The sequence below is a fragment of the Lissotriton vulgaris genome, chromosome 2_2 (assembly GCF_964263255.1).
Source record: "Lissotriton vulgaris chromosome 2_2, aLisVul1.2, whole genome shotgun sequence".
NCBI classification, from domain to species: Eukaryota; Metazoa; Chordata; class Amphibia; order Caudata; family Salamandridae; genus Lissotriton; species Lissotriton vulgaris.
This window is the reverse complement of record NC_141688.1, coordinates 114527332-114539346: the sequence shown is the minus strand read 5'-3', so window position 1 is coordinate 114539346 and position 12015 is coordinate 114527332. Positions and strand designations below refer to the sequence as shown.

The 12015-nt window shown below is 45.0% G+C and overlaps 1 protein-coding gene across 1 annotated transcript in view; it reads right to left on the bottom strand.

Moving 5' to 3' along the window:
* SH2D7 (SH2 domain containing 7) overlaps positions 1-9304 on the bottom strand; it is a 165595-nt gene extending 156291 nt beyond the window's left edge. Inside the window, exon 1 of the mRNA XM_086959406.1 lies at positions 9075-9304. Within this exon, the coding sequence (XP_086815532.1) occupies positions 9075-9217 (143 nt within the window). The 5' untranslated portion in view covers positions 9218-9304. The remainder of the gene's footprint in view (positions 1-9074) is intronic.
* Between the last annotated feature and the right edge of the window lie 2711 nt (positions 9305-12015).

The following is a 12015-nucleotide window of genomic DNA, read 5'->3' as shown; positions in this document are numbered from 1 at the left end:
TTATTTTGAATTGTGTCGTTCAATCATGTACTGTATTAATGTGATTTTTCTCAATACCCAAATAAAAAAACTTTTTAAAAAAATAGACCTAAAAGAAAGAAATAGTGGCATAGCATGCCACAATGTCTTTTTCTGAGATTTTTCAATTCCAAAGAGCAGCCTCAGGGTGGAGAACAAAATGGTTCAAAATACTAAAAATAAGTAAATAAAGCAAGTCAAAGTGGTCACAAAGTGACCAGATTGGTTTTATTCACAACAAAACACATTAGGGCCCCTTTACAAGTTTGCCAGTGAAGCACCACTTTTGTTTTGTCATCTTTCTTTAAACAATGGGGTATATTTATAAAGAAGTGACTGAGCCGACTGCAGCACTTCTGCAGGGCTGCACTGTATTACAACAATACAGTGCAGACCTGCGTTTCCTTTTTTGGTGATAATTTCAGCTTCCTGTCTCCAATGCAGTCACCCTTGCACCATAGTAAAAGGGTGCCTGCGTTGCTTCGGAATGATTGTTTATGTGTAGGAAGATGTTGCTTCCTGCACATAAACAATCTTAAATGGGGATTTGTAACTTCTGTTTGTGCTGCTTTGTGCAGCACAAATAGAAGTTGCAACTTGTCATTTTTTAAATGACTGTTTATGTACAGAAATGGACACCTTACCATACATAAACAATCATGGATGGGGTTTTGCTATTTTTATGTGTGCTGCATAATGCAGCACACATGAAAACAGCAAAGCAAGGAGAAATAAAGCATTTCTCCTTGTTGCACCCTGTTAAGACCACGTTGTTTCTGCTTACTTTTTACATGTTTTACTTAATCCTGCATTCCCTATGAGTAATTGATTTTCCCAAGATGTTATTATTTGTTTTCAGGCAGCATATTACTTGTCTAGTGCACAATTTGAATTGAGTCACATCCAGGTGTTGATAGCGCAGCACAACTAGGTTATAGCTGAAGGCAGTGCGAGTTTCTGCATAGTTGTTACAGGAAGTGTGTGTTTTTCTAGTGCTGTCTTGTAAATAGTCAACAGGAGTGGAGTGAGTTGTTCTGCATAAGTCCAATAAAACTCGGCTGGGAGTCCGTCCAGCCCTGGTGTTTTAGTCTTAGGGAGGCGCTTAAGGGCTCCCATTATTTCTGCTCTAGATATAGGGGTCTCCAAGTCCGATTGTGCATCTGTCGTCAGTACGGGGAAGGTAAGGTCATCCAGGACAGTAGTCAGGAGATCTTGGAGCAGAGCGGGCGAGGCAGCGTAGAGGGACTTATAATAGGTGAAAAACACCATGTTAATATCAGCCTGGGTATTAGCCACAGTGCCATCCGGGAGGAATACCTCCAGTATAGGGTGCGGGGGTTGGGTATCGGGGATGAGACGGGCCAGGAGAGTCCCTGATTCGTCAGCCTCTTTATGACTATATTGGGTGTACATATTGTAATCTAGTAGACAAAGTAGTTCAAGGAGCTCTGCATATTGAATCCTGGCCTCTTGCAGTGGCGCCTGCCAGGTAGGGTCAGCAAGAGCCTCCGTTTGCAGTGTGTTCAGGGAGTCCTCCGGTGTAGCTCATGCCGGGCCCCAACAGTAGTCCCGATGGCCACCCCCCAATGACTGACTTAAATTCATCGAATTCAACTAGACAGGAGCATGCCAAACCTGTATTTTCTGTGAATTGGCAATAGCTGTCCCCAAAGTGTCCCTGAACACCCCATCTTCTAGTGTGAGTGGCCATAGTCTCCTAGTTGGGACTGGGGGAGGGCCCGCCCCATTCGAGTAATACCTCCAGTGGATTGTGGTTGGATAACGTTTTCCCGAGGTACATGGATTCAAGCACCTTGGATGATAGGGACAGGGAGCAGAAAATCATATCTATTTGTGCAGTTGGTGTGGGGGATTAGTAAAATTAATATTCGCGGTCGGACGGATGTTGTGTGCGCCATATGTCATTGATTCCCCAACCCACCAGCCAGGCATGTAGGAACTCCGCTATCTTAGTAGGAACTGCGCCCTGCACTGGGGGATTAGAACGGTCTAACTGCACATCTGAAACAGAATTAAAATCCCCCCCTGAGAATCCAGGGGTACTGCACCCAATCCAACAACACCGCATTGAGGCTAGTAAGATAAGCAGTCTGTTCATAGTTTGGGATGTACAGGCTGTCCAAAACAATTGGGGTTCCATCCAGCCTGCCCCGCAGGAGAACATAGCGCCCTGCAGTGTCCACCCTTCGTTCCAGCAGCTCTAAAGGCACTCCAATCCTCACCCAAGTAAGCGACCCAAGTGCAAAGGCAGAATAGGATGTATTATATATTTGCCCCTTCCATTTCTGCTGCAGTTTAGCAACCTCTGAGTCAGTCATGTGCGTTTCCTGGAGTAAGGCTATGTGGGCCTTGCGCCTGTTCGATTGAGCATAAATGCGATGTCGCTTATGCACAGATCCCATTCCCCGCACACTCCATGTCAGTATTTTCTACTTAGCCAGCATAGCCATGCATCAACATTTGTGAAAGAAGGGCGACCCAGGGTGACGACGTGCACACAACACAATAAAGAATAGGGCACGGACCAGGAACCAAAATAAACAACCCAGAAGAAACAAACCTCAGTACTAGGGCCAGCCATCGAACTGTGCTGGTCCAAACTCTGGTTAACAATCATTGAGTCCAAACGGTTATACCATGCAGTGAATGCAACTCTAGGGGGGCGGGCCCAACACCAAACACTCGCCGCATAAACACCAAGAGCACCTCCCCGCCGGGACCGTGTAGGTTGATGAACCATGAGGTATGCCCAACCAGGGAGAAAAAGGTAAATTAAGTGGAAAGCTGTTTCCACACCACACAAATAATATCAACATATGGCTGAGTCTAAGACATAGTTACGAAAGTGTCGCAGAGGCCAGGCCTCCACCTCAGCCAAACACGTCCTTGACCACCTGGGGAGTGATCGAGGGGAGCAAAGGGTCATTGCTGCCAGTGTCCAAAGGCGTCACGTCATCCTCTGATTGTTCTGGAGAGGAAGATATCTGTGTAGGGTCCCGCATTGCAGTGGCCACTTCCAGCGCCGATTCTTGCTCCTTCACAGTCTGTTCCAGGGTTGGTTTCTGTGCAGAAGGCAGAGACCGCAGAGTACCACCAAGTCGGGGTCTGAGCCGGTTGGACTGCGCCTTCGCCCCACGCTCCTGCTGGTCGAAGCCATCCAGCGACTGAGCGGGCATAGTGTGTTCAAGCCAGTCGTTCGCCGCTTCGGGGCTAACAAAGAAACGGGTCTTCTGATTGTAGATGATTTTTAAACGTCGGGGAATGCAGAACGTATTTCAAATTAAGGGCTTGGGGCCTCTTCTTGAGCGGCTTGTAGGAGGCCCTCTGGCGCTGCACCTGTACAGTGTAATCCGGATACAGTGAAATTCTGGCATTTTCAAACAATATCGGGGCATTTTCCTGGGCTTTCTGCAAGAGGAGATCACGGTCTCTATAATTGAGAATGCGGGCAATAAGCAGTCTGGGCAGACGTCCGGCAGTCGGCCTACCCATAGGGATATGGTGCGCTCGTTCCATGCAAAAGAAGGCAGAAAGATCCTCCGGGGCCACCTTCTCTCTGAGCCACTGCTCAACAAAGTGCTTTGTGTCAGCACCTTCAGAGCACTCCGGCAGCCCAATAATGCTGATGTTATTTCGTCGCGCCCTCCCTCCCACATCATCGGTTCTGTCCAGCAGGATGGTCATTTGATCATTCAAATGCACCAGCTGGGCGGCATGATCTTTTTGTTGAGGTACCAGGTCAGACAGTGTGCGGGTGTGGTCCTTGACAGTAGCTGCAAGGTTGGCATGATCTACTTGCAGGACGTTAAAGCCCGCAGTAAGCGTGCCCTTATGGTGCTCAATAGCTTGGCGCAAGTCCCATATCCCTCCGGATGCTTCCCCCGTCGGGTCCTCATGGCAATGTGCGCAATGACGAGAGTTGGAATTGGAAGGGCCACTAGTCACCCGCAGCAGTCGTTGCCCCCAACACACCGTCAGGGCCACACACCACCGGGCAGAAATGGCACAGTGGAAACAGTCTGTGGGCCGCAGGCAGGGGGGAGGATATAATCCCGCCGGGGACAGGAGCAGATGTCTGGGAAAGCACGGGCAGTACTCACTGAGACCAGTTCCAAGCTATGGGTCCACACCCACCCCAGGGGACAAGCAGGGGGCCCAAATCTCATTCAGAACCGCAGGACCACAGAGCCAGTCCACTGCACCCCTGTGCCTCCTCGTACTTTGTCGTACCTTAAGGATGCGATGAATGGGACACCTATTCAAGAGTTGTGCCCCACTTATGAGTTTACCATAAGGATGTGATAACGTGAAAAACAGAAGTGGTGCTCCTTTAATGAGATTACCTTAAGGATGTGATAAATTGAATGACCAATTGATTAAGAGTGGTGCCTCACTCATGTGCTCAAGGATGTGATACATTGAACATCCATTCAAGAGTGGTGCCCCACGGATGAGCTTAAGGATGTGATAAATTGAACATCCATTCAAGTGTGGTGTTCCACCTATGAGTTTACCTTAAGGATGTGATTAATTGAACATCCATTCAAGAGTGATGTTCCACTTATGAGTTTACCTTAAGGATATGATAACGTGAAAAACAGTAGTGGTGCTCCACTCATGAGTTTACCTTACGGATGTGATAAATTGAACATCCATTCAAGAGTGGTGCTCCACTCATGAGTTTACCTTTAGGATGTGATAACTTGAGAACCAGTAGTGGTGCTCCACTCATGAGTTTACCTTAAGGATGTGATAAATTGAACATCCATTCAAGAGTGGTGCCCCACTTATGAGTTTACCTTACGGATGTGATAAATTGAACATCCATTCAAGAGTGGTGCTCCACTCATGAGTTTACCTTTAGGATGTGATAACTTGAGAACCAGTAGTGGTGCTCCACTCATGAGTTTACCTTAAGGATGTGATAAATTGAACATCCATTCAAGAGTGGTGCTCCACTCATGAGTTTACCTTAAGGATGTGATAAATTGAACATCCATTCAAGAGTGGTGCCCCACTTATGAGTTTACCTTAAGGATGTGATAAATTGAACGACCAATTGATTAAGAGTCGTGCCCCACTCATGAGCTTAAGGATGTGATAAACTGAACATCCATTCAAGAGTGGTGCTCCACTCATGAGTTTACCTTAAGGATGTGATAAACTGAACATCCATTCAAGAGTGGTGCTCCACTCATGAGTTTACCTTAAGGATGTGATAAACTGAACATCCATTCAAGAGTGGTGCTTCACTCATGAGTTTACATTAAGGATGTGATAAATTGAACGACTAATTGATTAAGAGTGGTGCCTCACTCATGTGCTCAAGGATGTGATAAATTGAACATCCATTCAATAGTGTTGCCACACTTATACGTGTACCTTAAGGATGTGATAAATTGAACGACCAATTGATTAAGAGTTTTGCCCCACTCATGAGCTTAAGGATGTGATAAACTGAACATCCATTCAAGAATGGTGCTCCACTTATGAGTTTACCTTAAGGATGTGATAACTTGAGACCAGTAGTGGTGCTCCACTCATGAGTTTACCTTAAGGATGTGATAAATTGAACAATCAATTGATTAAGAGTTGTGCTCCACTCATTAGTTTACCTACCCAATGCACACCACTCCCATGCAAGTACAACACACTACAACCCAGTGTGCGTAGCAGGAGGCAAACAAAAATACTTACCAAACAGTTCAGGAGTCTACACAACATCAAGCAGGGTTGTGATTGTGAGAGGGGGTGGCCTTTACTAACACAGGTTGCCACCTCAACCCCAGAACCTATTTATGGAAACACTATTATCAGCCTGTGTGAAAGGTGAACAATATAGGGTCAAGAGAGCCGAATCCATGCCAGATTTTGAAGCTATCCATAGAACGTAAATGTACTTACAGTCAGTGTGAATGTAAATGTTTGCATGAATGTACATCGTAAATGTAATACGAATGCAAATGAATATAAATCGAATGATTTGGAATATGTTTCTCCCACCTCATTGTACCTCTCACAGTACAGTTCCCCTTTCTGATATGCAGACTGCTCATGAACACCTTTGAATATTGTACCTTTTCTTGCTTACTGGTGTATATTGTGCCTAGAAGCCGAGCCCCAGCACTACAAATAATCAACAAAAAATAATGTACCTAATTAGTGGTTATCCTGAAAATGTGGCGTGAACCCAACCCTCATGGACTTACACTGGACACCCCTGACTCAGATGATTCCTACAGACAGAATGAATACTAAACAATAATAATTTAAATATTTCATCCATGTAAAAGGAGCTGAACATGCCACAATAAAGCACTTCTCTGAGGAGTATGAGCGAGAACGTTACCATTATAGGCACAGGTCGGAGATGGAGGTCAAACGTGACGTGTAAAAAGCGTTACCAGGTGGAAGTAAATTGGTGTCATCTCAGGTGGAAAAGGGTGGTGGTGCCAGACAGTCCCTGCTGAGGGTTCCACTGCGTCTGGATTCAATCGGTTCTTTTGGTACCTATATAGTATGCTGTAGCGCGTATCATTTGTCAGTAGTGTGTGTTATATGGTGCTATATACTCGACACTGCCAACCACAGAACCTGAAGGCAATTGCGTTTTGCTGGGTGCACAAATACACACATAAATCGGCAAATTCACATAAAGAGTTACTCTAAATAACCACTGAGTGTTTTAACAGGTCCATATGGCTTTCAGGAATCTTAATTTACAATTATGAATATTTACTAAAAACAAAGGACATTTGTTTACCTAATTGAACACATTTACTAATGAACCCGTATTATGCTATACATTGCTTTTCTCACGCAGGATGCGAAATAAATACCCCGATGTTCAAGGCAATTTCATGTTCACACGTGCACCAGTTTAAATTGCAGTTGGCATTTGGATTACTCATATCACCTAGTGAGGTACTGACTTCGCTATTTATGTCACGGCGAGATATTGGTCTCTAAGAGAATGCTTAAACAATGACGTGACTACACACTGCTTTTTGGGGCCCATTGGAGAAAGGGGGGGGGGGGGGGAGAAAGCACCGACCCGAGACTCAATGTAAGTGTGATAAAGGCCGCTTTATTGGAAGCAGGTGCATCCTACACAATAACATCCTCGGCCTGCGCCGCACAATCTAAACCTCATAAATATGTAATTTCCTGCCTCACCCCCACCCCCTCCCCTAACTGATTCCCACAATCCACAAACAGTAACAATTAGCATAACGTCAATTTGCCTCTCCACCTGGCTAAATACTTTATTGTGCTTGACCTACCCCCCGATACTCCAAACAGTTCTCCTACTCTTCCCCCATATATTAGGAAGAACCGCCCCTACATACAGAATGCACCACACCTGCTCCAGCGACATGCGAAAACCCCCCACCCCATCCAAAAAAAACCCTTTTTGCACAAAATACAAAACATTGTAAATAGCCTTGAAAAAACCCTGGCGCAATTCGCCACAGAGGCGAAGCACGTGTCGGCTGTTTACATTTTTATCTATACAGATAAAGAGCAATTATCCATAAAGCACACACTCTTCTGATTCTATTCATACAAAAAAGTATTGAGCCTAAGGACACCAAGATGTAACGTCCAACAAACTCATCCCCCCGTTCAAACCCCTTCTTGCACCAGCCTCCAACAAAACAATGCCCAAAATCCCCATCGCCCCCAAGCCCCCCGCAAAGGAAACTCCCCCGTAAAGAGCGGTGCCTGCCCGTGGGCACCCCCCCCCCCCCCCCCGAATCATGGCCCAGGGAGGGTGGGAGGGAAAAAATTGTCCACCCCCCGCCCGGCGGCCGAGACACCTTACTTAAAATGGTGTCTCTGCCGCGTGGCCGGGCGGGTACTACAGCCCAGCCCAAAAGGAAGCCCACCCAGGCCCCGCCCCCCAGCCCAAAAGCTACCAAAAACACCCAAAACCCGTCCCCGTGCGGCGCCATCTCTACCCCCCCCCCCCCCCCCCCTTTCCCCGGCCCCAAATTCCCCCGGGCGGGGCAGGCCTCCCTTCGGTCGGCCGCCCCCCCCAGGGCCCCATTAAAGCAATGTACCAAGGAGCCCCACCTGAACTGACATTGTTTTCAGATGCTTTGCCTGCTCATAGCGTGATCTGTCATATGTTTTGCAGCCTATGTTTTAAACCTAATGTAGGTGCCTTATTCTACATGATATAGCCTTCGACCATGGTACTCTCCACTCATGCAATAATATTCAATTATATGTGTTGCACTTAAGAACCCTGCGCCGCCTGAGGTCTCATGCCTGTCATCGCTTTAATCTCTCCTCTCTTTTTATGTTTGCAAAAGTGTTTAACTGACAAGGTCCACTTATTGCGTAGAATCACACGCTAAATTATTCTGCATTTATATAAAGTTTTAAAAAAAAAACGCAGCCTTGCATATCGTTATTATTTACATGTCTTTTATTTGGAAGCTTTGAAGACCACATTGGACCATGATGGGGAAATGATATGCGTTAGATTACGTTGCTTTATCAGGAAGAGCAGTTTTTATTTGCATTTGTGAGAGGAAGGGCACGTTTGCTGTAAGAAAGCGGGAAACGTGTTTATTTACTTCAGCTGCATGATCCAGGGCTACTTCCGCATGGAATGTTAAGTAGCAGCCTTATATCGCCACCTAGCGGTGTGGTGCCCAAATTACCGAACAGTGTCGTTTTCTGTAGCGTGTGGGGACGACTAATAATATGTTATATTTTTGCAGAGCGCTTACTTCTGTTCAGTAGCTCTTTAAATAGTAAATAATAACATATTCAATACTTGCATTTGTAAGCCTCCTGATTGGCTAGAACGTTCTCAGTTTTGCACAGAGACTGCTAACACGTGTCATTATCCAGCTCAACTTTTGACAACCTTACGAAGATGAATGGCTGAGTCGGTTCACCCGGATGCAAGGCTGTGACGTGAAAGATACCCACAGATGCATCTCAGCAGTAAGCGTTGGACCTGCCGAGCGACCTTACCCTTTGATATCAGCATGCTAAGCCTTTTCCAGAAGCATCCTTACTTTCTGGTGACGAAGCCATGGAACCACTCTGGCAAGGCGCCGTTGTGCAGCAGGAGGGGGGCCTGCGTCTCCGAGAACCACTTGAGCGTCAGCTGTTTCAGCATGGCCAAAGACTGGATTTCTTCTTCCGTGTACGTTTCCATTGCTGCAGCCCACCCGGCGGGGCCTTTCTGTCGTCAATAGTGACGTGAGAATTAATGTGCTACCTCCGAACAGACATGGGGCGCTTTGATAGCAGGAAAACTGCGCGCTGACTATATCCTAGACTTTGTATACTCATTTGCGTATGTCCTAGGTTATCATTTTTGGTAAACAAGGTGTCAATGCGGCTATTGTTCCGGAAGCTTCTGTCATTTCCATTCAGCTTCAGTTTTGAACTATTGCCCAGGTGAGGTGGGGACGTCACTTTCGAAGCCCACAGCATCACCAGCGCGCGTGATCGTTCCCTCGGCACAGACTCACCTCCTTGGGGCAAATACAAAGGTTAAGTTAAAAGCGTACTTGGTTACGTTTCTCTGAAAGCATGAGCATCGACTCGCCAAAATACCTGGGGCAGCAGAAGTGAGACTACACACAACCTATGAACTTAATGACGTCACAGGAAGTGGCCTCATATGAGCTTTGACCCTGACTCTATCCCAGGAAGTGTTGTGACATAACCCTAGAGTCTAATGACATGGAATTAACATCGCTAAAGTTCAAAGTAACTGTATGATTATTATAAAAAAACACAAAACATATGCTTTATTAAATCCGTCCTAAAGTAGGGGGCTGACATGATTTTTGAAAGTGATGGGGAATAATACTTACCCTGAATGGTAGAGAGCGAGCAAAATGAGCGAGTCTGACTTCTTGTAACTGCGTTTGAGGGCAGTTCTCCCTCCAGAAAATGTAGAAAAAAATAGAGTCAAATAGTCCATTTAATTGGAAAGTTTTCACATAAATTTGCTCAAAAGCCATGGACTCTAAAGAGGCAATAATTACATTTTCAAGTTCTTTGTGGTGTGCCCAACCAATGAAATCTGATGCTCTCCAAGAGTTGCCCCTGCTTTTGTTTTTTTTCTCCACAATTTGCTATTTGTAACCTGTTATGTCATGACCATTCATTTTGTTAGGGTGGTCCCGCCATTCATTTTGTTAGTGTTGCTCTGCCACATGCCACAATTGTCCTCCCTTATGCCCAGAATCATCTCCAATGTGCTAGCGTCAGCATTTTGCCATGGGGGCCCCCATGCCAAGATTTTCCTCAACTATGCCAGCTCCAGCATTTTTCAAGGGTGTATCATATGCCCAAAATTACATCTAGTGAAATGTAAATGACTATTGGCTTGTAGATTAGACCTACTGACCTTGGATAAGAAATATGAAATGGTGAATGTTATAAATGTGTATATGCCGTGGGATAATGTGGCAGAGTATGTAACTGAGATGGGGAATTTCAAAGAAAGTTTCAAGTTTCAAGTTTATTTTATTTGATTCGGAACTCCGAAGAGATCCACAAAAATAAAACAATGAATGCAACATACAAAACCAATTTTTACAGAAAAAAGAACAAAGCACATTACAAAGTTACAATTTCTGTACAAAAGGCCAATACGGGTTACAATAATCAATAATTCATACTATTCTAAAAGAAGAAGCCCCTCAATAAATATCTAAAAAGCATTTAAAAAAGTTAAAAACATTAAAACAAAACATCTCATTAGGAGGGTTATTTAATGCATGTACAAAAGCATTAGCTGTAAGAATACTCAATTTCAAGCAAATGTGGCGTAGCCATTTGCGACGGAAAGGGAGCAGGGGAGGACATATAAATATAACGTGACTCAGATCTTGTTTGGGGCAGTTGCAAAAGTTGCAAGCTGCGGAAGTACCATACCACTTGGACAGAAGTATATTTAAGGGCAGGAGATCTTGTCTTAAGAGAAACCAAAATCGTCGGACACCATGGGATAAATTCCAGGATATGTAGGGTTGCCTATATTTGATTACACAAGATGAGATAAATGGAGTGACTCCCTTCCTAGTTACATTATACTCCCTATCTAATCTGAAACTAAGTGCCCATGAGGCCCGTTTCAAAACTAGTTTTAATTGGCCCGGGGAGAGGGAGAAAAGGGAGGTCTCATCTAATTTCAGAAGTGTCACTGCCCTTCTGAAATTTTTTACAAGAAGGGAGAATTCATTGAAAGACCCCAATAATTGGTCTTTCATTAAGCGTCTTAGTGTCCCCACTTCCCCCTTCGCCAAACAGGCAACCCAGCGCACCAACCCTGCTAGGCCCTGGGCCCAACTACTACGGGCTCCAAACTCCAGTCTAAAAGCTGCAGCTGTACATGAATTATTAGTAGAGGTTAGATTCCGAAAAATCTTCCCCTCTGCCAACTGCAAAAAACCCCATTGCCCCAAATCCACTATTTCAAGTCCATATAGCAAAGTGGACGGAATCTTGGCACAAAATACTTCTAACAGGAAGGAAAAATGGCGCCTCCCTGTGGCTGAATAAAGGGCTTGTAAACTTTTCCCTTGGGCCGCTGCTTTCCGCATGTTATTATCGATATGGGGTTTCTCACTGGAGTTATTAGTTATTACTTTCCCCAAGAAAACATAGCTATTCACAACTTCCAACTTAAGTCCCCCAACTGTCCATCCAAATTTCACAGATTTAGATTTTTTATTGCCAGCGATACACATTATTTTGCTTTTGGAAATATTTATTTTGAGAAAGTGAGTTTCAGCAAATAAATGAAGGGCATGCAGGCGGTTGTTTAAGCCTTTAGGCGTTAAATCCAACAATAAAATATCATCGGCATAGAGTAAACTAGAAATCCCGACACCTCCCAGCATGGGCGCTATTCCATCACAGGCAGCCAGAGTCATAGGGAGATAATAATAATAATAATACTGTGTTTTATAGAGCGCGAACAGCTACCTCGCGAGG